Source organism: Zootoca vivipara, chromosome 11, assembly GCF_965207765.1.
Source record: "Zootoca vivipara chromosome 11, rZooViv2.hap1.1, whole genome shotgun sequence".
NCBI lineage: Eukaryota > Metazoa > Chordata > Lepidosauria > Squamata > Lacertidae > Zootoca > Zootoca vivipara.
In genome coordinates, this window is record NC_142594.1 from 9,809,737 (window position 1) to 9,836,687 (window position 26,951).

Genomic DNA, 26,951 nt, shown 5'->3' on the forward strand with positions numbered 1-26,951 from the left:
TAATCAATCTTTATTAACTAGATTTTTTTTAAAAAAAATTATCTACTTGTGGTAGACTGTATATTTATAAAAAGTTACTTCTGTGTTTTCTGAAATGCCAATTCCTGCTTACTGAAATCTAGTTTTTGAAATGCCCGTAAAGACAGCCCAGTTAAGTTGCCAGCTATCGTGGTGGGTTTTTTGTGTGATGTGCATCCTTGTCCATTTTTTAAATTGGACTGAGACTAACCCTTTACTGAGACCAACTCTTTAATACTCAATGGTTATGTTATAAAAAATGCTGATAAAGGCAGAGGTGGAATCCAACATCGCACTGATTTGATCATTCTGCCCCAGTGGAAACATTTCTGCTTGGTGGGCAAAACACTATTTCCTCTCTACCCCACCACACACTGTTCTGGGGTTTTCCCCTGATCTTCCAGAGAAGATGTGGAGCATGGACAGGAGGAAGGGGGAAGCCCTGTTGTGCTAGCAGGAATTATTGTGCACTTCACTAGTGCACTAGGCTAGTTGAATCTAATCCTTAGTTTTTGCTTTTATAATTTATTTTATTTATTTATTTATTTATTTATTAGATTTGTATACCGCCTTATACCCGTAGATCTCAGGGCAGTTTACAACATAAAAGTACAATATATTATGGGGTTGCTTTGGGTCATTTGCCGAGTCTCATTTGCTAGGTGTTGTCCATACTATTCTTATTGACTGTGACAGAGAGAATGAAATGCCTTAAGTTGGTTATAAGACCTATTATGTTAAAAGTAAAAACAATTGTTCACAAACATTTCTGAAAACTAAATTGTGGATTAAGATTTGGAAAAGGCTTGCTTGATGGATCAGCCTGCTTGAAGGGCCAGTAGCCAGAGGTAGGAAGACACAACCAAGCTCCTTGAATTGAAACCAACATTTTGATGTGTCACATAAGAGCAGTTCATACCTATCAGTATTGGCGCAGGAGACCTGAGCCATGATCATGCCTTATAATATTCATATTGCTGATAAATATGTGTTTCTAAAGTGTCCACTTTTTTTGGTGTGGTGAAGGCCCTTATGCATGCTCAGGGAGCTGCTGATTCTAGCAAATTCATAACTTTTTTGAATTCCCTTTGTTGTTATTTCAATTGGGCCTCGCCTATTGGAAGAACAGCAGTTATGAATTTGCTAGAACCAGCAGCTTCCTGAGCATGCATAATCTCCTTGGAAATCTACATTTCAAGGAAGGATTTAGCAAAATGATGGCAGCCAAGTGGATAAATCTCCAAGACAGAACTGCTGAAGCAATAAAGTATATAATGCTTCTGATATCTTCATTAAGAAACCTGTAAAGATTTGTTTTTCCTTTTTATTAGCGCTTTATCCTGCGTTTGACTGGGGAACATACTGAACACAACTATGGAGTTGTGGAATGCTCAGTCCGCATAGTAGTGGAGGGAATGCAGATGATTTGGAACAGTCAGGTGCAGATGACTCCTTGTAGGAATATTGTCACTATCCCCCAAGAATGTGCTATCCCCCAAGATTGTGCTATGCCCCACAATGCCTCTTCTCAAATCAAATATACTCTTTAACACTTATATCCTCTTATATTTCAAAATGCCATTTTACGTGTTCTATCTGAGGTATGAAAGTTAATGTGACTGAAGAGATCTTATAATAGCTTGCTTCTGGTGTGGGTAATATACCTCTCCATATTTTAACACAAACTATTCGGTGTGAACACAGCTGTAAAGAACAGCCTAATATTAAAGTTTTTATAGAGGAGTGACTGACTACTTTAGCACCTAGAATTAAAAGATGGTTGCAGACATGAAAATACCTGCACTTTGAGTCTGGTTTCTCAGATTATCCAAGCTGATACAAAGCTAACACACTTGCTAAGCAAAGGATGCAGTACAGTGGTACCTCGGTTTACAAACACAATTGGTTCTGAAAGTCTGTACTTAACCTGAAGTGTACTTAACCTGAAGCAAACTTTCCCATTGAAAGTCCGTTCCAGACCGTCCGTGGAGTACTTACACTGAAGTGTACTTAAACTGAAGTGAACTTTCCCATTGAAAATAATGGAAACATTACTTTCATTGAAAGTAATGGAACATTGAAAGTAATGGAAACATTAGGCATGGAACATTGTGGCCAAATTTGTTGGAATCCAGTTCAGCGGTTACGGAGGAAAGGTGTTACATCCACGCATGCAGTGGGAACATTTTTATATATACAGTATATAGATTTATTATCACTGTGTAAGCTTCCTTCCTCAAAATTGCTCAGGATAGTATCCCATGAAGTTTATTCAATAAGATTCAGGAGCGTCCTTTAACACTAAATCATAACTGTTCCTTTTTGTCAGGGCTGTTAATGATCAGGTCTTACGGCTTTTGAAGCACTTTACTGTACAGTATATGCAACAGTAACAATGATGGGTTTGAGATAATATAAAGCAAATGCCTTTACAAAATGGCAGCACTTGCGGTAGGAGAAGACGAAATTATTCGAAAGTGAAACACTCAATAGCAATCAGTGGACTGGAAGTGTATAGCTTACCCCATAGCCTTCTAAGCAGCTAATAACAAAGATTACATTTGATTCTTTGCATGACCTATAAGAATTATGTGCAAAAGGGTTAATCAGTAAATACATTCTACCCATATTTTGTAAGCTGTTTCCAAGAGTACTTAATATAATTTGTTTTTAATATGATTTTTTTTTAAAAAAAACTTTTGCAATACTAATAAGAAAAGCATTTTGGTGCAAATTAAGTTGTTTAAATCTCTGTTTCCCACATTTTAATGCTGCTTTGTTATCTTTTAGTGTCTGCTTTTTAAAAAAGCTGTATTTAAATGTACATGGTGCAAATGTGATATATTAGTTAGAATGTTAGACTAGCATCTAAAACACCAGGGTTCAAATCCCCACGTAGCCATACAACTCACTCTGTGACTTTAGGCCAGTCACTTTTTTCTCAGCCTAACCTGCCTTCTGGGAGTTGTTATGAGGATAAAAATAGGGGCAGAATGAACCATTTTTTGCTACCTTGAGCTCCCTGGAGGAAAAGTGGGATATGAACACAATAATAAAAGTAATACAGGTACTTAAGTTCCTTTTAAATACATACTGTTGTAACCATTTTTGCAATGTCTTTAACACCAAGGGAGGTGAATTTAAGGAAGCGTATACTGTAGAAGGAAAGTTCCCCATCATTGTCTTCCCCTACAGTTGCAGTTTACCTTAGAGGCTTGCAAGGTGGTGTCTATACGCTGTGTGAAAAGGGGGTGTGGTGGGGGCTGTTGAAGAGAGCAAGAGATGGGGAACATGATTTACGTACAGTATCTTATTATGCACCTCACTATTGTAATCCAGTGATGGGTACAGTTTGGTGTACCACTGAAAGACTTTTTTGATGTACTCCAGGAGAAGATAAGGACTTTGGAGTGGGTGCAGACTTTTCCTGACCTTTACTCCTTTCTCCCTTTCCCCTCCCTACTGCAGAGGAGTGTAACCAGAGTAATTGGGGTTTGCTGCTTCAGGTGTGATGAGGGTGTGAGCATTCCCCCATGCTCAGGATAGATTTGCTCTTAGAGGTGTGTGTGTGTGTGTGTGTGCATTTACTTGTCTCCTAAGGGATAGGTGCAATGTTGGGGAGCTGCATCTGTGGTGAGAGCATGAATTCAGCTCACAAATATATATCTAGTGGAATCGGGGGACATTTGGTGACTGGTGTTTTCTTATTGTTCCATATTTTCCCTTTTTATTGTACTTTTGCAGTGTGCTGTACTTTAATTGTATTTTCCTGTGTTAATATTCTGTTACTGTTTTGGGGGGCCTGACCAGCCAATCACCCATTCACTTGCACACATGCTTTGCCTTGATACAGGTGTCCCCCTACATGATTGACTTGCGCTTGACACAGTATACACGTGGCACTGGGAAATAATTGAATAATTCAGTTCAGCTCTGGAAATGGTGGGAGAGAGCTGGAGGAGAGTCCAGAGCTCGTCAGTGAGGGCAGGGGAAGCCCTGAAGAGACTAGAGGTGCAGTGGGGATTTCTTTACGCTGCTCAGCCTTCCTCCTGAACAGCTGGTGTTCAGGGTAGTGCAGCAGCAGGAGCTGCTGCTTTCCCTCGCATCCTCCAGCCTCCTGCTGTCTTCAATTCTAGTTGTGGATATGTTTGAATTGAAGTGAGAGTGAAAGAGAGGGCGTTTAGAGGGTTTTCCCCCTTACACAATTTCACTTATGCACACGTAACCCCACATACGTGAGCAGTAGCTTGTACCCTCTCTAGCTTCTACCCTCTTGCCCTTCTCACATGCTGCATAGCACAGCTTTTCCTACTACTCATTTGCTGTTACTGCAGCAATAGATGAGCAAGAATACAGGGGTTGAAGGAAGAAAGTAATAAAGAAGTGATCACCACAGTGACACAGGTCCCATATATTGAAGATGATGTTGCGTCTACTGCATTTCATGTGAAGAAGAGGGAGCCTTCAAGTGATCTAGCATACTGCTCAGAGAGGTGCTTGGGGACTGGACTCTGCAGGGTTCCATGAGGCATTAATCTTTTAAAGCAACACACCTCTCTTTCTTGCTCTAATTAATCCTTTAAGCAGTTTACTATTTGACTGTATAACCAATGGTGACCAGAAAATTGTGTGTGTTTCGGGGAGAACTTTGTCTTCCAGACTCTCTACTCTTGCTATGTATTGATGGGTTAGGCTGAGCTGTTGATGGATATCTGAGTGTAAAGTAATGTAAAGTCCCCATAACAGAATTCAAGATCAGGAGCAACTCTCCTGGGCGCATTCCTTCCCAGTCTTCTTCCCCATTGCCCCACCCCCTGATTCCCAAAAGTTCCATCTGAAGGCAGCCCTGTTCAGGAAAGTTTTTAATGTGTGACATTTTAATGCATTTGAAATCTTTGTTGGAAGCCACCCAGAGTGGCCAGGGAACAATTTTTTAAAACATTATTATTATTATACTTATGGATTTTTAAGTTTTCATGTTTGTACTACTTACACAGGTGTTAACATACCCGATACCTACTGGTGCCATTTCTCACACACAACTGCTCTCCTTGGTGCTAGATGAGACTGTTAGGGAATTTGTCTGCCGAGTGGAAGGAAAGGGGGATCTTTTTCTGCTTCCCCGTTTCCAGCCACTCTCTGAAGACTGGAGAAGAAATCCACAAAAGAATATTAGCGGGGCGGGCAGGAGAAACATGGCCTCGTCATTTGCAGTCTTTAGATGAGGACTAGACATCATCATCATCATCATCATCATCATCATCATCATTTACTATATTGTTGCACCAGCTGCTCCGGGCAGCTTCCAGCACATATAAAAACATCAAACATTAAAAACTTACCCAGGGGTCAGCTAACTTTTTCAGCAGGGGGACGGTCCACTGTCCCCCAGACCTTGTGGGGGGCCAGACTATATTGGGGGGGGGTGAACAAATTCCTATGCCCCACAAATAACCCAGAGATGCATTTTAAATAAAAGGACAAATTTACTCATGTAAAAACACGCTGATTCCCGGACTGTCTGCGGGCCAGATTTAGAAGGCGATTGGGCCGGATCTGGCCCCTGGGCCTTAGTTTGCCTACCCATGAACTTACCAATCAACAATAAGCATAGGATTTTAGATGGAGTTCATTCATTTTCATTAGGCACTTAGACATCCTGTTGCGGTGCCGCAACCTAGGTTTAAGGGGCCATTTGGCCAATAGCTTTTATATCTGAGTTTCTAGCTGGTTTGAATTCAGCAATCTCTGGACAGGCACAAGTCAGCTAACCTCCACTTCTCAGAATTCATTGACATGTGCCTGTAAAAGTGGTTTCAATGTAGGTCCCTAACAAGTTACTGATTAGTGGTGAGAATTGATTGCTTCTTTGGCATTGGATCCAAGGAAAGCAGTCTTACCACTTTACAGTTATTTCTGGCTCCGCCTTGGACAGCCACTGGCTGCTCGTTTACCCTATTCCATTACATCATTTTCTTTTCCCCAACCCATCATGTTTAGCTGCTTATAGTTGCCTAGCAATGGGAGTGTGGAGAAAGGAAACTACAGTGGAACCTCGGTTTATGAACACCTCGGTTTATGAATTTTCGGTTTATGAACGCTGCGGACCCATCTGGAACGGATTAATTCACTTTCCATTACTTTTAATGGGAAAGTTCGCTTCAGTTTATGAACGCTTCAGTTTATGAACAGACTTCCGGAACCAATTACACCCATGTTTCAGTTTATGAACGCTTCAGTTTAAGTACTCTGCGGACCCGTCTGGAACGGATTAATCCACTTTCCATTACTTTCAATGGGAAAGTTCGCTTCAGTTTATGAACAGTTGCTCCGCGGACCGTCTGGAACGGATTAATCCACTTTCCATTACTTTCAATGGGAAAGTTCGCTTCAGTTTATGAACGCTTCAGTTTATGAACAGACTTCCGGAACCAATTGTGTTCATAAACCGAGGTACCACTGTAAAGCAGTAATTTATGACCATATTCCTCTCCTATTTATCGATCCACCAAGGAACCTGCCCTGTCTAGTCTAAAATATCTATTGTTAGCCTGGCTGCTCTAGAATCCACCCTGAAAATTTGATCTGTGTTCTCCCTTTTTGACATGGCAGGAGATTAAAGTATGGCAGCCATACACAAAATCCTAGAAAGCAACAAATGTTTGGGAAAGGTACTTTTACAGTCATACCTCGGTTTGCGACCAATCAGTTTGTAACTGCTGCGGACCCGGAAGTGTTTACATCCGGGTTCCCCAGCACGCGGATGCACAGAAGCCATCTGCGCAGCATGCGCAGAAGCGGTTTATCAGCGCTTCGTGCACAAGCAAAAGAGCCCCTCGGTTTACGACGAACTCTGGGAGCGACCGGCTCCCTGGAATGAATTCCGGTCGCAAACCGAGGTATGACTGTACTCTCTTTCCTGATCTCTGAAATTAATCAATATAACAACCAAAGCCAGTTGTAATTATTACAACATTTAATTTTATTCAGCCAAATGTTCTCAAGTGCTTAATATCCAGTGCAAAAGCCAACTCATGTTTTTGGTATTCCATATTTGGTTGCTAATAAGCAGAAGTATTGCATAGCTGGTAATTCCTGCTAGTCTGTTGGGTTGAGGGACAATCACACATCCAGTTACTTTATTTCAGTTTGCTATAGTGTGTTCTTTTTAATTCCTCATCTGTTTACTTTGCTATGAATTATTGTAGTGATTAATCAGTTATTGTTTATGTCAGTAGTTTGCCAAATTTCTTTTGGCATATGTATTGCTTCAATTAATAAAAGGTTTTACCATCAAGTAAATAATGTCTTTTCGGAGAGCCTTGGAATAAAATTCCTAGATAAATGTGTACTGTCAGAAAACACAGCCCTCCTGTTCTTTAAGTTTTATTGTGAATTTGAGTGAAAGGAGGGGAACATGTTTATATAAATTGTTGCCTGTGTATTCTGGCCCCATTGCTTGCTCAGAATTCTTTTCCAGGAGTACAGGGCACTTAAAATTCAAGGAAGACCCTGTCTTGACACTGCTCATAGGGTGCTGAAAAAGGAAGGATATCTTGATGTGTAGTTTCTTCACTACTACCACCAAGTTTATATTTCCCCGCCCCTGCTGTCTCCTACTAAATAGTCCTTTAACTTCTAACTTAGTTGAATAAGGCTTCAGAAACATTAAAGCCCCAATAACCTCAGTTTACTTAACTGTTGTTCCACACAAAACTTTTACTGTTTTGGAAAATGCACTTTTAAGTAGCTTGAACATTGCCCCATAAGAGCAGCCTAAATAAACCCAGAGTATGTTCAATTAAACCTATTTCCCTAACCAAGCCAATACATATTTTTAAAGTTATGTCAGAATTCAGCTTCTAGTTACATTTGCAGACTTTTCTTCTGGCTTTTCTTCTGAAGCACTCCAGGTATGCACTCGTAATTCCACAGTAGTCTAGTTCCTTTTTCTTAGTGTTTCAGCTCTTTATCTCTCTCTTACTCCAACTATTCCCTTGTATATTATGTCAACTCCTCCTCCTAACCTCTTTGTCAGTCAGGGGGAAACTATATTCCTTGATTAGATTCCATTTCCCCTATTTTGTTATATTTCCTCCCCAAGCTCCCTCTTTTGTCTTCAGATTTCATTCCCCTATAATTACCAAATTGTACTTTCAATCCTTGTATTCTTTGTAATTAGTCTTTTAAAAAAAAACCCAACCATTTTATAACCAAGACAGAACATAGTGAAACAATTCCATCTATTTTCCATCACCCCTTTCACTGTTCTACCCTCACCCAACCTCCGAAGAATTTGGACACATCTGTTGGATGCAAGGCTTCCTTATCCACAAATTCCATGCTTTGGGTGATGTCTTGAAGATTCCTGGATTGCTCATCTGCAGTTATGTATGTTCATTGTTGGAAGCTCATTAGCATTTTCGTGCATGAAAAAGGACTTGTGGAAGGGGCTGGGTTGCAAGAATGGCTGGCTACCTAGCCAAGCCAAAATGACTGAATCCCTGATGCTGATAGGTAACAGATCTGGAACGAAATACTTTATTTAATACTGCCGCTTGTTTAGGTAGTGCCTTTGCTTCTAAGGCTTCACTCTGCATGTGCCTGTGCCAAGCAAGGGCTTTTGCCAGCACACCCATTATTTACATTATTATTATTATTATTATTATTATTATTATTTATTACATTATTGATAGTCCCTCAGTTCTACACATGACATCCATCGCCACCTTTTTCACTTGGCACCAATAGCAAGGAGACTTGCGAGCAGATTCCTAAATGTGATGTGGCGGGAAGGCTTGAATAATCCAGATCACATACACCGTTTTTTTACCCTGTTCATCCCTCCCTTGAAGGCTGATTGTGTCTGCCCAGCAACCCCAGTCTTGGTGAAGCTTCACCAGGAGAGATCTCCCCTTACACGGCTTCTCCTTTCTGTCTTCTCAGTGTTCATTATTTTCCTTGGTTTGTGTCAGAAACTTGAGAGAATATACATGCTTCCCCTTGTTAAGATACGGTACTTCAGGGTTTGTTTTTTACCAGTTGGAAGAGTTCCTGTAGAACTCAAAATGTGTCTCTTGAGAACCATACACTGCAGGACTCAAGGGAATCTATCAAGTTATATACTGTACCTACTTTCGGTTCCATATTGCACTATGTTCTGTATGGGAATAGAGCATACTCTGCAACCCGGTTTTGTGGAAGGGCTGGTTATCCACAAATAATTACTGCAGAATGGCCCCAAGATCATATTCTCGGGTCACAATGACTGCCCAAGAGTCAACGTACAACTTTTTCTGTTTCTATTGTTTCCTTGATGCCCCTCTCCTAATTGTCTGTCTTTCCCTTGTGTGACTGAACCCCGCCTCATTTGCATAGCTGTCAAGTTTTCCCTTTTTTAAAGGGGAATTCCCTTATGCTGAATAGGCTTCCTCTCGAGAAAAGGGAAAACTTGACAGCTATGCTCATTTGCAATTGGAATTTGCCTCATTGCATTTCGGCCTCTCTCACCACCTGCCAGATCCCTAGCATCCTTTGCCCTCCTTTCATACAGCAATAGTAATGGTTTCCCTCCTGTTAACTACTCGTGTGGCTTACCGATGTATGTGCTCTGCATGACTGTAATTCTGTAATAATTGCAAACGCTGGAAATTGTGTTCTGTTGCTTATTTTCCCCGGTTTGCAATTGAAGAAGGAATGTCTTGGTGCTGCAGAGTGTCTCTAGGCTCAGGATCTTGAAAAGGACACTTGTGATGGTGACATTTGTAGACTTCTATTTATGGGTGTGTGTGTGCTGAGGGACACATGTTTAACAGTACCAGGTTCTACGCTCAGGCAGGAATAACCAGCTCCTTAAATATAAGATAGGGCACACCAGAGGTACACGTGAAAAGGATCTCAGGGTCTTAGTAGAGCACAAGCTTAATGTCAACAGTGTGATTTAGCAGCAAAAAAGCTAATGCTATTCCAGTTTGCATGAACAGAAGTATAGTGTCCAGATCAAGGGAAGCATTCTGCCTTGGTCAGACCACACCTGGAACAGTGTGTGCAGTTCTGGGCACCATAATTTAAGAACGATGCTGACAAGCTGGAATGTGTGCAGAGGAGGGCAGCCTAGATGATCAAGGGTTGGGAAACCAAGCCTTATGAGGAACAGTTGAAGGAGCTGGAAGAACTTTCTGATAGTAAGAGCTGTTCGACTGTGGAACAGACTCAGGAGGTTTTTGACTCTCCTTCCATGGAGGTCTTTAAGCAGAGGTTGGATGGTCATCTGTCCTGGAAGCTTCAGTTGATATTCCTGCATTTATTTATTTATTTATTTATTTTGCATTTTTAGAGGGTGGAATGGATGACCCTACAGGGTCCCTTCCAACTCTACAATTCTGTGATTTGAAGTGGGTTGCTGGAAGAGGGGGACTGCCTCTTTTGAACCCAGCATAGAAATGCAATGGGCTGTTGCTGTCCCTCCTGCTAGTTCCCATGCAGACTAATAACTTTTGAGGCCTAACTTGCTCATTTTATTTACTCATTTAGTTACCAGTACTTATTCCATTTATGCCCTACACCTCCACCATCCAAGAGCTACCAAGGTAGCTATCATACAACACCACTAAAAATATAAGAACCATTAATTTCAACAGCAGCACAAAAGAAACTCCATAAAATGAAACTGCAATATGAGCTTGAAAAACCTGGATATTTATTTTTTAAAAACACATGTGCCTTGCACCTAAATAACATTAGTGTAGATGTCAGGCAGCTCTTCCTGAGGAGGGCATTCATCTCCGAAGTTGGGACTCCTGAAGCAGAGCCTGGATCCTGGTCTTGGTGTTTGGGCAGCCTATTACAGGAGAAGGCAGTCCAATTAATAACCTGGCCCTTTGCAGGAAACCCAGACTACATTTCAGATGGCTACAGAGCTGTCTTCATGTTAACCACCCAAGCATGTGTTGCTGGTTATTGTATAATGCTCCTACAAGAAAAAAATCATGTATTGTTTTTGGTAACAAATTTTAAACTTTCCTGAGAAAAAAACCCGTCCGTTCATGAAACTTAAACTATAGAAGAGAGAATCTAAATCCAGATCAGAAGTTTTCTTAATGATTGGTGATGGTTCATAGATGGTTAAGATTAACTGGCTATCTTAATACCTCACACAAGCTTTGTGTAAAAGCTACCGTCTTCTGCTGTGTACTTTTGTAATTGTGTGTTGAGAAAATACCTAGCTCTAAGAAATGAGATTGTTTACGGTTTAGTTTTATCCTTAGTGCATTATTTCTTGTGCTGCACTTGCAGAGGTTTCACCATCCTTAAAACAGTCAGCAGTGTGTCTGAATTCTCATGCCGTAAGGGTTAAAGCCATCTCTTGTCTTGAGAACTGAAATGTTGTCTTCCAGTTCATGTGCAAAGGCAGAGTACAGTTTCCATGGAAACTCATGGAATAATGTGTTTCATGTCTTCCTCTTGCATTCTGATAGTAACATATCCCTGCATGCAAAAATTTCAGAGTTGGATAACACTGTAATGGAAGGAAATGAATTTTATTTTTACAAAATGTGCAGCATTTTGTAAACCTTAAATTAAGAAACATAGCTAGGTGGAGCAAGCAAAGCAGATCAATGGTCCTGTATAAATTGTTCATGGGGCTAAGCCAGTATTTCTAAACCCACATTTTCACCTGTGATATTTAATATATGTTTTCCCAATCTAGGTGATCACAGTTTGGGCAGAAATTGATTTTAATGTCATGGAAATGCAGCCTTCCACAAATAGGTTGCCTTATTTTTCCAAAATAGAAGTACACTGGGGGTAAACAAAGATTTTCAGAAATTAGAGGGATCTGTGACAAGATTAAAATAATAATAATAAAGGTTCCGGGAAAGGAAGTCTGTGACATGGGTGTGCATCTCCCTTACGCAGCTGTGTGTCAGCCTCGCCCATCTTGTTTGTGAGGGAAACTACAGGTTGGGTTTCCCTTACGTTTTCAGGGTCCTAGAGAAATGCAGCTTTCTTTTCCGTGGCTGTAAAATTGTCTCATTTGATTTGTGCAAGGCTGGGTTTTTAGTCTGAGATGCTAAATGGAATATGCTGTCATGAAAGCAAAAAATGTGGAGGTGGGAGGGAAACTTTACTAGGCAAAAGACAACACCCTTGAAATTTCCAGGGTGGGGTTAAGCCTAAGGTCTCAAAGAGTATTATGCCTCTAAAATTTCTTTTAATAGCTCATAGAACAGTGGCTGCAAATGTTTGCGCATGGGAATGAATGTATATGTGTGAAGAATTTTCACCTTTTCATCTGGCAGTGGCTACCAGGAGATGATGTCACCTTGCAGCCGATTGGTTGTTTCAGTACCTAGTGCAGGGAAGAGAGAGAAGGATGCCGGCACAAATCTCCGTGGTGGATCTATGGTGTTTTCTGACAGTTTTCCACAGAATATTTTGATTAGCACTGAGATTTTCCATCCATGTGGCCATGTGAGCAAGTGAGAGTATCTTAGTGCAAGGGGCATTGAGAGCTGTCAGAGGAATGAGGCGGCTGATCTGCAAACGGATCTGTGATTGTAAGTGCTGAAATCAGGGTGGAAGAAATGAAGCAGGGAGTGTTAGTAGACACACTGTGGGAGGAGGATGTGTAGTAGAGACTGCAAGCATGAGTAGTAGAAAAGCAGAGGTTTTGTTCTCTGTTAAAATGCTGGGAATGAATTTAATTGCGAGAGTTCAGTGTTAGCAATAAATTAGAAATGGACAATACTTGCCTTGTAAAATATTTTTTTTCTTGTTGAAATACTAGAATTTTAAAAATGTTTTCCCCCCACCATCATTTGCAAAGCCATTATATGAAATGAAATGATCCCCCCCCTTTTCTTTTTATTACTTGTCTACAGCTTTAAAGACAAAGGGCGTAATAATTAGTATTGATTTTCTTTGATTTTTGGCAACTTCTGAGTGAATGCTGCTTAAAAGGCACTTCTTTCTTTTTAAAAAGGATTATAACACATGATTTTGTTTTTAAACATCCTTTCCAGATAAAAGCTTTGATGATGAAGAGTCAGTGGATGGAAATAGGCCATCTTCAGCTGCCTCAGCCTTCAAGGTTCCTGCAGCCAAAAAACCTGCAACTCCCTCAAATACTTCAAGAAAGCCAGGTTCTGCTGGTGGGCCAAAGGTTGGAGGTAAAACCAAACTATTGACCCTTGAGTGTTCTTCCCCATTCCCCCTTTTCTGTCTGCCTTCTCTTTGCTGACCCTGTCTCAGCCATAATTCATATTGAGGAACTTCGAAGGGTAATGTTTAATTCATAACTGCAGTATTTTTTTGCAGACCTAGAAAGTGTGAAGAACCTTGGCAAAGTGTGTGCATACATGAATTAGTGCATGTGTGTGGATGTAGATGATATTCCAGTAACGTGAAGTTTTTAAATGCTTGTTTTGTATTGTATCATTAGCTGTTTACACTCTTGTGGATAGTTGAATTTATATTTTATATTTACTGTACCTATATTGCATAGTGATGAATCTAATGCTTTAATGCATTACTTGATACTGAAACATCCCTGCTGTTATATAATAACTTAGAAATAGGTAAAATAATCTCTTAAGTGGACTCAAGCCATTTATTTGAGAAAAAAGAAATGAAGACCACACCACAGTGCTGCGATTATTAATTCCTGTATAAGTGTGGCAGATTTGGTTCATAGACAAATCTGTTTTATGTATTCACATGCATGTCCCTAGGAATTGTAAGTTGGAAGACATTTATTTTCTTATGTAATGGCTGGAAACTGAGGACTTTCTAAAGCAAATAACATTTCTCTTACTGCGATCATTTAAGTATAATCAAAATTACAATGGCAAAATTTAATGCAGGCTGCTGATGCACTGAATTTATATTTAGGATGCAGTTGTTATATTTTCCATTTTGACTTTTATCGTGTGGTTTTAAATAGTTACAGAAGTTGCATTTTGAAAGCTGGAATGATTGTTACTCATGTTTTCTATGTGAATCGGGTAGCACTTTAAGATCAACTGGGTTTTTGGTTCTGAAACTTATCTGGACCAATATTTCAAAATAAGAATTTGCTCATGCCACACTGAGTTTTTTATTGATAAGAAATTTATTGGAAAACACAACTAGGATTGTACTCAGTATCACTTGATGTTCTTGCTCTCTTTTTGAAAAGATATCTATCCCTATTCTGCAAATAAATAAATAGATATTATGCTATACTACATTACCCTAAACTGAAATGTTTAACAATTTCTTTGATTGCCCTTGATTCTTCTCACCACGCTTGCCTTCCTCTCCTGGCACACCACACCCTTGGGGAACCACTGATGTAGGGCACGAATGCTGCAACCCTGGACAGGGAGTTAAACATAAGAGTTGTAAAAAAAAAAAAGTTACCTTGTCCTGTATAATTCTGTATATCACAACAGGTGTGCATTGGATGCTGGGTGAAATGCAAACCCTTGTATACAAAGGATCTGAGTTCACTTTTTGGTAAATTCTAAGCATTTTACTCTAGGTTTTGTTTGAATTATTCTTTATTATAATTTCCTCTGAAATTCTTTTTTTAAGATTTGGATTTATAGATACTAGATGTTTCAGCAAAAACCAAACCCATAGAACCTTCATTCAAGATTTCCCTGGTTTTTTATACGTGTGATGTAAAAACAGTTCACCTCTACTTTGTGTAGTAGAGTAAACTCATTTTTCTGTAATGCATAACCCTGGCAAAGAAAACAATAACTTTAAAACATACATGTGCAACTTGGGTTGGCACAGTTGTTTAACCAAAATAGGTATGCCAAAATGCACTGGTACATGAGCAGTCTTTCTGTGGCGTGAGTAACATAGTTCTCGGGCTTCTTTCTGGTGTTAGCTCAAAGTGGTAATAATCAAAATTGGATGTGAATGTTCATTAGTGTGTTGAAACATTTTGCCATTGGTGGAAAGCTGTCTTGCCTGCAACTCCTTTCCACCAACGTGGAAACAAGTATCTCAATTTCCCTTCTCCTCAATGAAAATCGGGACTATATACATTCACACCTCGGTTGTCGAACATAATCCATTCTGTAAGCCCGTTCGGCTTCTGAAACATTTGACAGCCAAGATGCAGCTTCCAATTGGCTGCAAGAGCTTCTTGCACTCAAGCAGAAGCCCATTGCGGACATTTGACTTCTGAAAACCGCGAGACCCCCCCAAAAGTTTTAATAAAAGGCATGACAAAAATTGTGTCTAAAAACTAATTTTTAATCTGTATATGCTCAGGAGTATACCGTATGTTTCCATGTATAAGATGCCCCCGTGTATAAGATGCCCCCTACTTTTGGGGACCCCAAATTGAGAAAATGGGGGCAGATGGCCCAGAGTTGTTGTGCTTTTTTTGGAGGGGAATGCCCCCCAAGATCACTCACCCGATGCTGCCAATCGCACGCACCACAGAAGAAAACAAGCGTCTGCTCGCTCCCCACCAGCAGCCGCCAATTGCACACATAATTGCCGCAGCGGCAGTCAATCCGCAACAGCCATTGACGCAGCCACCAATCAGCCACACAATTGCCACACCAACAGTCAATCCTAAGCAGCCCTTGCAGCAGCCACTAATCACCCACCCAATCACTGCTAACAAGCTCATGTTCGCAGCTGCAACCAATCCCCCGTCCCAAATATGCACCATCCGTGTATAAGACACTCCCGATTTTAACCTTATTTTAGAGAAGAAGAAAAAACCTCGTCTTATACACAGAAAAGTATGGTAATTCTCTTCTCTCAAAAGTTGGTGAATCCAGAGACCTCAAATACAACAAAAACATGTATTCAAAATACCTGATATGGCATATGTTTGGTGACACACACATTTGACAGCTACACTAGTTATATGACACCACCCATGGCTTCATTTCTCATGTCACATTAAACCATAGCAGAAGTTCCTGCAGTATTCCTCCCCTGCTGCTGCGCTACAAACTGGGGAGGAAACCCTAGAACGTGTCTTGTTGTGTCTTCCAAACCTAGATTGGCTTGTTCCTAACAAACAACCATGACAAACTTGCTATGATTTGTGGTTTATTTGGAGGAAATAAAACTTGAACCTGGGTTTGGGGGACATGGCAAGCCAGGCTCTGACTAATTTTGCAGCAGGATTGGAGTGCTATGAGAGTATTTGAGCTGCTTGTTCACACTGGCACAGACAATTTTTTTAGTTTGACATGTGAGCCACCTTGCCTATGTAAACTCAGGTGGTAACTATTTCTAATCTGATACAGATAAAACATAAATGTGGGCATGGGAATATAGAATCAATTTGGCTTAGCATGTTGTGTGAGCCAGATCACATATATCTTACATTATTCTAATTTAAACATTTGCTATAAGTCGCCCTGTAGCAAAGGTGTATGCACTCAAGTGTGAAAAGAACATTGCTATTTTTATTTACATGCAAAGTTATATTTCACCTAGTAGGTCACAAACATGTTGTCTAATAAGTTTAATGAGTTGCCTAAAGATATGTCAAGTGGCATTTTAATATACAGAATTAGTTAAAGCATTTGCTTTCCTAAGCTTGAAACTAACACATTTTAGTTGTCTAACCTTTTATATTGCAGGCTTTGCATTTTAAGGCCTGTGCTGTCGTATTAGTTTACAATACTTTTAGCCCAGTGCAAGTGTCAGTTTTCATTCCTCTTAATAACAACAACAATAATATGGATTCCTCCAAATGTTGCTTATTTATTTCTGCAGACTGCTACAGTATCCGTTTGCTTTCAGACTTTCTGCCTTCAGGGAACTGCCTAAATTAACTTGTTCTCCAAGAACTTCTTGAACATTTCACATGGAACCCTATACACTTTTGAGGAATACACACTTGATTCATGAAGATCATTTAGCTCATGTCAGGCATTACCATTATCTCACGTGAGCTTTTGTGTCACATGAACACAGTGGTCATGTGTACTGTCACAGAGTGCTCTCTTGTGATTCCACACTACAATACTAGTAGTAGTGGACAAACTATTATTTGGGTAGGTCTGGTCACTATTACACATTACTTTATTGTGGAGTTGCTAATAAAGTTCTCAAGAACCACTGGAACATAGTTTTAAAACACTGTCATAAATATTAAGACATGGTTAGAAGTTGGTTTATATTCTGAATTGTCATAAAGCTGTTAACCATAGTTTCCCAATTTAGATGAAATGGGAAATTTTGTTAATGGAAGACTTCCTGGTTCCATGCTCACACATGAGAATCAAGGAACGAATGTGCAGCCCAAAGGCTTGTTCATAGCAGCTTGCTGAGCCAATATATGTTCTTGCGAACACAGCACTGTTTCATTGTTCATTGGGGGAAAGCCTCTTTGAGCCACTTGTTGCAATTGGTAAAGCCAGCTGTGTGTAATGCTTCTAAATGCTGAAAATGGAAAACATATTTGGGGCAAGCTCAATCTTGTAAATTCTCAGTCTCTGACATAAATCTTTTTTTTTCATCCATGCAGCTAAATTTCTAATTTTGACCCCTCTTAACTTCTCTGTTTATATAGAGCACCACTTTCTTGGGCTGGAGGCAGTCTTCCTCCTGGCTTAGTTTCATCCTAATCACTGCTGCTTAATTCACTTCATTGGTATTAATTGATGAACCTTGCACCACATTAAGAAGCACAATAATCCTTTTGCTCTTTATAGTATATTCTCACCCCACTTTTCTTTGTCTTTGTCTTCCAGTCTGTCTTGCCAGTGATTCCAGCTTTTATCCCTTGTGTGTTATGGTTGGAGATACCAGACCTTGTGGTTTTTTGTTTTTTTTTGACCTTTGAGCATGGGAGAGCCACAGTTGTTGTCATCATTTTTGCCCACCCCTGAGAAGCAGAATAAATTATGCAAACCATGCAAATCTACATAATTATATGGGTGACAGAATTCAGGTTTTCTTGGTACAGAATTTGTTGCCCTGGCAGGGAAGGTTGGCATTCTTGTAATTATTCAGCAGTACCCTGTGGTAGTTCAAGCATTTTAAATTGTATCTTACATAATAAAACCAGTATTTTAATCTGTCCGATTGTTTCTTAACAGTGGTTTAGAATCCCAGGTGAAATACATGTTTTTGTTTTTATTAGACCAAAGCTTTATTAAATATAGCAAGCAGACATACAAGCAAACATTTACATAAATACATATAATTGTGGTCTTATCACTTACAGGCACCACCAAGGAAGGAGGAGCTGGTGCTGTTGATGAAGATGATTTTATAAAGGCATTTACAGATGTTCCTACTGTACAGGTAAGGTGAAGTCTGTTTTGTTCATGGTAAGATTTCAGTTTGGGAGCACTTCAATTTTTTTGCAAATTTGCTTTTCACAGCACAACTCTCCTCTTTTAATAACTGAATGTTTACTGAGTTCCATGGGCTGCCTTGAACTCGAGGAAAGGTGTGCTAAAAGGGTTTGAATGTATGGTTTTTTTGGGGGGGGGAGGTCTGGTAGCTGAGTTAAATTCTCACACTCAGGTTTTAAATTATAAATATATTTGGGAATAATCTTCCATATCAGATTGAGTGGGATGAGAGTGAAGGGTGCAGTTTAGCTTACTTGCATGAACTATCTTGTGTGGCTTGAGAGAGTTTTATTGGTCAGGAATCTGTAGGATAAGACTCTGACCACATCTGCTTGTGGCATACGACAGCTATGGTAAAGTGGATTAATCCTAAGTGGCTTAAATACATATTGTGGAGGAGTCTGTCTTGAGCTGGGCATTGGACAATGTAGTGATCAAGGCCGTTGCAGCTTATTTCCCTGTAAATAATGTATTAACTGAGATTTCACTTACTCTATTATAAAATTACGTGGTTGTAGTGTTGAACCATCAAGGTATATTCCTAAGTGCCAGACTAAGCAAAATGTGTTACAGTGGAACCTCGGTTTATGAACACCTCGGTTTATGAATTTTCGGTTTATGAACGCCGCGGACCCATCTGGAACGGATTAATTCATTTTCCATTACTATCAATGGGAAAGTTCGCTTCAGTTTATGAACGCTTCAGTTTCTGAACAGACTTCCGGAACCAATTACACCCATGCTTCAGTTTATGAACATTTCAGTTTAAGTACTCCGCAGACCCGTCTGGAACGGATTAATCCACTTTCCATTACTTTCAATGGGAAAGTTTGCTTCAGTTTATGAACGTTTCAGTTTAAGTACTCCGCGGACTGTCTGGAACGGATTAATCCACTTTCCATTACTTTCAATGGGAAAGTTCGCTTCAGTTTATGAACGCTTCAGTTTATGAACAGATTTCCGGAACCAATTGTGTTCATAAACCGAGGTACCACTGTAGTATATTCTGAGAGCAAATTTGAAAAGCAATTACAGTGGAACCTCGACTTACATACGCCTCGTCTCGCGAACATTCCATGTTGCGTCCGCGGCAAACCCGGAAGTAAACACCGGGTTTGCCGTGATTTGGACATGCGCAGAAGTGGCTTCTGCCATCAGCGTGCATGCGCAGAAGCGTGCTACTGCCGAATGTACACATGCACAAGACGCCTCTTCTAGCGTCCCATTTCAACCAGCGGACAGACCTCTGGAATAGATTTTGTCTATAAGTAGAGGTTCTACTATATGCTTTTTAAATGGAGGCAAGCAGGTGACTTGCACGCACACACACACACACACACACACACACACACACACACCTGGGGGAGGGGAAACAGCCCAACAAAATAATCCTTAAATTCTGTTTCGGTCATAGGTGTCCTAGCAGCATTGAGACAAGGCATCTTATGTGATAAAACAGGAGCTTTCATTGTTTCTCTGCTCAGCATCCTTCTGAGAGAGTGCATTTGTGACACTCACAAATCTAAATTCCTACAGTCAAAACATTATGCATAGTGTGTTTCATCAGTCTATAATAATTCTACGCATACTTCATTAGGACAATAGAATAGATATAATACAGCATGTAGGAATTGTTAGACAGGGGTGGGGCAGAGGCAAAGTGAGGAGCAAACAACTAAGCACAGACCATGCTGGAGACAGCATATGCTTCAGCCATGTTTTAGGATTCTCTCTGCAACAGGAGACGATCTGATGAAATTACACTACATTGTTTTGGAATCTTAATGGTTCTTATCTATAACAAACATACAGTCATTTTAGCCAAGTTCTGTTATTTCTGATAAATTGTTTGGCTCAGTGTGGCCTCAAGAGTTTCACCAACAACAATCCAGTATACCCAGGCCTTTTTGTTTAACTACATCAAAATTGATTTTCACTAGCTCTAAACTGTTTGTGTAAATGGTGTGAAATTAAAGCTTAAACTGTATTGATGGTCATTGCAGTGTGACTTCTATAAACATTTCTCGTATGGATACAGAAGTCCTTCCTGTTCAATTAGAACACAGTAAAGCAAACCATTTTAGCAAGCACTTCCTGTTATTATAGTACTATTGTAGTAAGACTGACATTTCTAAAATATGCGTTGAGAAGAAATACAGGCAAACTCCCCACTTACACGGAGGTTACGTCCCGGGCTGCTGCGCACCTAAGTGAAATTGTGTAAAGTGGAGATCACCCTATAAACACCCTCTGTGCTGCTCTCCCTTCAATCATACCAAAAATTCTGTATCCCAAAATACCCACAACTAGAATGGAAGCTATGGCCAGCAGGAGGCTACAGGACATGCAGGAAAGCGGTGGCGGCTGCTTCGCTACAGAGCACATTAGCTGTTAGGCGGGGAGGATGAGCAGTGTAAGCAAAGCCCCGCTGTGCCTCTGGTCTCTTTGGAGCTTCCTCCGCCCTCACTGACCTCATCTTTGGGCTCCAAGGAGGGTCTCCCCATGAACCACGAGGGCTCATTCTCCAGCTTTCTCCTGCCATTTCCAGGTGTGAATTGAATTATTTAATGGTTTCCTGGTGCATCGGCTCTGGAATGTGAGATTGCTCATGAAGGGGTAGTTCCAGGGAGGGGCAGTTTGACTATATGTGATTTCAACTTTATGCGCCATCCCCGGAACGTAACCCCTACATAACTTGTGAGTTGGACTCATAGCTGTCCATGAAGGCACAAGTCAATTCTGTGTGCAGCTCCATCTGGTACGCAGCTCCATCTGGTACGCAGGCTGAGACCCTACTTGCCTGCGGAATGTCTCTCCAGAGTGGTGCATGCTCTAGTTATCTCCCGCTTGGACTACTGCAATGTAGTAGTCCTTTGAAGGTGACCCAGAAACTACAACTAATCCAGAATGCGGCAGCCAGATTGGTGACTGGAAGCGGCTGCTGAGACCACATAACACCTACACTGAAAGACCTACATTGGCTCCCAGTACGTTTCCGAGCACAATTCAAAGTGTTGGTGCTGACCTTTAAAGCCCTAAACGGCCTTGGCCCAGTATATCTGAAGGAGCATCTCCACCCCCATTGTTAACCCCGGACACTGAGGTCCAGCGCTGAGGGCCTTCTGGTGGTTCCCTCACTGAGAAAAGCCAAGTTACAGGGAAGATTAATAAGATTAATATAGGTGCACTCCTTTGTTATCAAACAGAACATTTTAATTAACTTCCTCTCACTTCTGCGGTTGGATTTTTATATTGATTAATATTTGGGCATGTAGGGACTTGACAGAACAGTTAGGGAACTTTTCTAGTAGACAACTAAAAATTTCTAGTAGACAACTAAAAGCCAAGTTACAGGGAACCAGGCAGAGGGCCTTCTCGGTGTTGGCTTTCACAGGCCCTCCCATCAGATGTCAAAGAGATAAACAACTATCTGATGTTTAGAAGACATCTGAAGGCAGCCCTTTTTAGGGAAGTTTTTAATGACTGGTATTTTAATGTATTTTTAATGTAGTTGGAAGCTACCCAGAGTAGCTGAGGAAACCCAGCCAGATGGGTGGGAGTATAAATAAATTACTATTATTATTATTATTACTACTACTACTACTACTACTACTACTACTATTACTATTACTATGAGTGATTTGTATTAGAGGAAAGTTGCTGAGCAACAGCTCAAGGTCAGCATCAAGGGGAAGGGCAGGGTCTCAGTGACAGATTTTGTATTTTTTGTTGCATTTTCTCCATAATAACAATTAGGTGGGGAAATTGTGGACTATCCCTGACTCTGTGGAATATAGGCTGTGGTTTTGACAAAATAAGGAGTATCCCAATCAAAGGACATACCATAACTTGAACTTTTTTTCAGAAATTTAGACAGAAAATAATAGACTGAATGAAATTTAAGTTAGAGCCACCCTTATCAGTAGAGGCCAGGAATTCTTTTACCTGAAAAACCCCAGACTTTATGGTGAGAATAAAAATTCATATGCAGTGTTCAGTGAACTTTCCAAACATTGTGCTTTTTATAGTTGCTGTCAATTAATTCAGTGTTTTAATGGTTTTTAATTCCTTTGTGAGTAGGACAAGCTCTTGTTGTATTCTGTTGCCCTCTGTTGGCTGCCTGCAATATATGCAACGTTAATTTGTGTAGCAATGTCCCTCCCTCCCAAGGAAATGAAACACAGGACACAGTGAATAAATTTAAGTGGGCGGAAAGGCCACAACTTTATTGGTTTCGGATGTTGAGCGGTATTGGCTTAGGCATTGGAACCTAACCGACTATATCTGACTGTAACCCGTGTGTTACAGTCTGGGAGAAATTAACCACCAGAAAGGAGCCCAGTGATGTAAATCTACTGAGACACCTCCTGTGGCCACCGTTGGGGGGTGCCATCAGGCCCTGACCTCCGTAGGCCCAGGACAAAGCAACCGCCCCCGGAACCCCTTTAACGGGGTTAAATCTCCAAATCGCGGGCAGAGGATGACGCAATCTGCCCCCCCATTTCTCTTATGCAAATTTCCAATGCCTAACCGCAAAACCAAGTTGTGACGAATTGCCATGAGGTAGGCGAAAAAACCAGTTTGGCTAGCCCAAGTGGAAAAAGTCCTACCCGGCCCCCCGGCCAACCGAGGCGACCGACCGAGGTCCACAGCAGCGTCGGCCTAACCTGCCTGACCTGCCTAGCCTAAAGGGTGGGAGGGTGGGTGAACTTCCAGCTCTGGGATCCGGGGCGAAAGAGGACGCGTTCCCGCCCCGCCCCGGTTTAAATGGACGGAAGCCCCGCCCCAGCTGACCCGATTGGCCAGCCCGTTTATGACGTGGCGGGGCTTCCCCCCTCGCGAGAGGGCTGAAACTCAGCCCCCATCGCGAGAGTTCTGTCGGGCCAAGCCCACAACCCCACCTCCGTGATAGCGGAAGTGGTTTTGTGTAGCAATGTCCCTCCCTCCCAAGGAAATGAAACACAGGACACAGTGAATAAATTTAAGTGGGCGGAAAGGCCACAACTTTATTGGTTTCGGATGTTGAGCGGTATTGGCTTAGGCATTGGAACCTAACCGACTATATCTGACTGTAACCCGTGTGTTACAGTCTGGGAGAAATTAACCACCAGAAAGGAGCCCAGTGATGTAAATCTACTGAGACACCTCCTGTGGCCACCGTTGGGGGGTGCCATCAGGCCCTGACCTCCGTAGGCCCAGGACAAAGCAACCGCCCCCGGAACCCCTTTAACGGGGTTAAATCTCCAAATCGCGGGCAGAGGATGACGCAATCTGCCCCCCCATTTCTCTTATGCAAATTTCCAATGCCTAACCGCCAATCGAGCCCCAAAGGCTCGCCGCCAATACCCTCACACCCGCAACCAATGCTCTAACCCCCTGACTAGGTCCCCCAACCAAATATCGTTCCCCCGTGGTGATAAATGAACCCCATCTTCGCGATAAAGGGCTGCTTCAGTGCGTGTCAATTCCGGGTGAGCGATTATCTGACCGTTAAGGTCCAGCACCCTGCGCATCACAAACGAATTCAGAAGCCTCCTGGATTTGTTCAAAGCTTTAGGGCAGTGCCCGTCACGCCAAACACGTCTCTGCAAAAGGCAGGACCACAGCAGCGTCATCCCAGGGAAAGAAGCCAGCAACTTATCAAAGTCCTCAAAGATGCTTAATTTCAAATCCACGGCGTTCCTGTACGCCAAATCATTCTCCCCCAGCTGTATGACCAGCGCGTGGGGGGGCCCAACTGAAGCAGCCCTGGCCTGGACAGCTGGCAAGAGTTCGCTCCATCGCATTCCCCTCCGGGAAATCCATGAGACTTTCACATTTTCTGGGAGGCTGAGACCGTTCCCCAGACCCGTTTCGACTGCCCTTTTCTGGGCCCAATGGACGATGCTGTGACCCGCTATCCACACCGAGATGGAGTGCCCACCTGAAAGAAGAAGATGACAGGCGGGGATCAGTCGGGGAGAGGGCTAAGGGGTGGGGCGCAGGTATCCCTTGTAAGCATTCGATTTCCACCTCCCCAGGTCCTGAATCCTTTCGGACGACAAACCCATGTGCATAGCGGAGGTAGCTGCTCCAATACGAAAGGAGTGGGCCGAGAAATGGCTGGGTTCCAGGCCACATGCTGCTATAGCTTTACGAAGAACTCGGGTGAACTGGGTACGCGTGAGTTTGGAATTGTCTTCGTGAACCAACAGAGGGTCAGTGCCAGCCGGCCTCAGGGAAAGGAAACGCCTTAGATCTCGTACTGGACATGGGCCGTGACTGCCAGTTGCTGGCAGGCGAATGGTGGCCCCCAATCCCCGCTGGTCAGTTTTCGATCGGCGAATGTGCACGACCGCTAAGGAATTGGATAAGGACACATCCTGCATCCTGATCCCCCGGGAGAGACCATTGGGGTGGTCTTCACACACTACCTCTCCTACCCTTAGGGCCCCGAAAAAGGCTAAAGAAAAGGCTGCTGCAAACAGACTGGATTCGTAGTCGGACCAGCAAAGGGGACTCAGGTGGGTGTGAATTTGACACAGGAGATCGAAAGTGATGGGCCTTCTTGGGTCGCGAGCCGGCGGCTGCAACCTGCGCCATCCTTCCATGGCTCTGCGTAGATGGAAATTGTCACAGGGGTCCCTGGAGTAGAGTGATTTGCAAAAGAATGAAATGGCCGCCGTGTGCAAATTGAGTGTTTTAGCTGCGCGACCCAATTCCTTGAGGTGAACCGCATATTGCATTACCTCCCTTTCCGAAGGGGGGTCCAGTGGTGCGGAAACGGGACCCTTAAGTCTGAAACTCAAAAATTCGTTCCACGCGCGCTTATAAGAGTTAAACGTGGAGGGGGCAACTGATGCAAATACTCCCTTCAAGATTTCTCGCTCCCAAGGCTCCATAGGGACTCCGGGAACGGCTCTGGCCACTGCTGTGCCTCCGGTGCCAGCGAGCGGAAGCGGTCCATCTGGAAACGAGATAATGCATCCGCGATATCGTTATTTACCCCTGGAACGAACTTTGCTGTGAATTGCATGTTTAATTCTAGGCTGCGCAGCACAAAAGCCCGCAGAAGGGCGGAAACCCTGGTGGAACGGGATGATTGTCGCGAAAGGACGCTGACCACCGCCTGGTTGTCGGTCCTAAAGCAGACCCGGCGGTTCCTGAATTCCGCAGCCCACAAGTGCACCGCGGCCACTATTGGAAAAAATTCTAAGAAAGTCAGGTCACGTGTGATGTCTGAGTCATGCCAGCTTGCTGGCCAAGGCTGAGCGCACCATCTGCCCTTAAAGTAAACACCAAAACCCAAGGACCCTGCTGCGTCCGACTGCACCTGGAAATCGGAACTCAAGCTCAGATTGTCCTGCCAAAGTGACACCCCGTTGAAATGATCCAGAAAGGTCAGCCAGGCCTCGAGGTCGGCTCTTACCCCCTTGGGCAAGCGGACTCTATGGTAAGGCCTCGAAGGGGCCCGCCACCCGACCGGCAGCTATTTCCTTATTGATTTTCTTGATTGCTATGTCTGGTCTCTCCCGCAGAGACTTTTGGTTGGGCGGGTCGCCCGTTAAAGGTGGGAAAAGGACCGGGATTCTGAAGCCTTGAGAGAAACCGTCCCAGATGTACTTAGATGCACTGATGTTGGGGTAGAGATCTAGGAGTGAACGCAGGGGGGGGAGCTTTATGGGGGAGCGTGCTATCGTCAACGATGTGCTAGTATCTATTTTGGCCAGGGGCTGATCCTTGCGCACTTCCCTGAGGGTTCCTGGAACCCTGGTTGGAGCCACCGCCTCTTCCTCCCCGAAAGGGCTGCCTCCCCTTGAAGCAAGATACCCCAGAGTGCTGTCCGAGACACTTGTCGCACTCATGCGCGTACTTACAATTGGGCCTCTGACAAAGGCCCCTGTTAAATTCCCAGCAGACCCTACGACGGGGGTCCTTCCTGGGTTCCAACCTGAGAGACTTTTGAGGCTCCGCCTGCTTCTTTTCGACATAGGGGACCACGTGGTTGCTCCAGAAATGCTGATTCCTCTGGTCCCAGCGAGTCTTTGCGTTTTGAGAGGCGTTTCTACGGAAATCTTCATCATAGTTTAGTGCCGCTGCCTCCCCGGCCATTGAATAGGCCAACCTGACATCCGCTATGTAAGCCATCAAATGCATGGCCCTCTTGGGGTACGCTGCCGAAATCACAGCCACCCAAATATGTATGCCCTCGTGCCAGTTGTCAAAAGTACGCTCTGCGCGTGGGGTTCTAAACTTGCGCCTGCCATACTGCTTCCTCTTCTCCCCTTTCCCTAACATGTGGGACAAGGGCAGGAGAGTGAAGACATCTATGAAGTCCCCGTTCAGTATCTTTTCCCGCTTACGGTTTGAAAGGTGGGACCCCAGCACTATGTCAGTGTCCGCACAGGTGGAGACTTTTACTTCGGGAACCACAGCACCGCCCCGGCACTCTAGCGTACCATTAAAGGACTTCCGATGGGAGCTAGCCCTCCTCCTATGCACCCAGGCCGGGAGGCCCATCTGGTCCTCAGCCACCCCCCAATAATCCTCCATAGGGATGTCCGCGTCCGAGTCGGAAGACGTACCTGATTCATCATCGGAGTCGTCCTTCCTGCTGCGCTT

General features: G+C 42.8%; 1 protein-coding gene across 44 annotated transcripts in view; it reads left to right on the forward strand.

Annotated features, from left to right (window-relative positions):
- The window catches only part of CLASP2 (cytoplasmic linker associated protein 2), a 130,446-nt gene that overhangs the window by 37,488 nt on the left and 66,007 nt on the right, over nt 1–26,951 (forward strand). For all 44 annotated transcript variants that reach the window (XM_088653614.1, XM_088653621.1, XM_088653620.1 and 41 more), the window contains 2 exons: nt 13,044–13,190; nt 18,218–18,297. In XM_088653614.1, the coding sequence (XP_088509740.1) occupies nt 13,044–13,190; nt 18,218–18,297 (227 nt within the window). The remainder of the gene's footprint in view (nt 1–13,043; nt 13,191–18,217; nt 18,298–26,951) is intronic.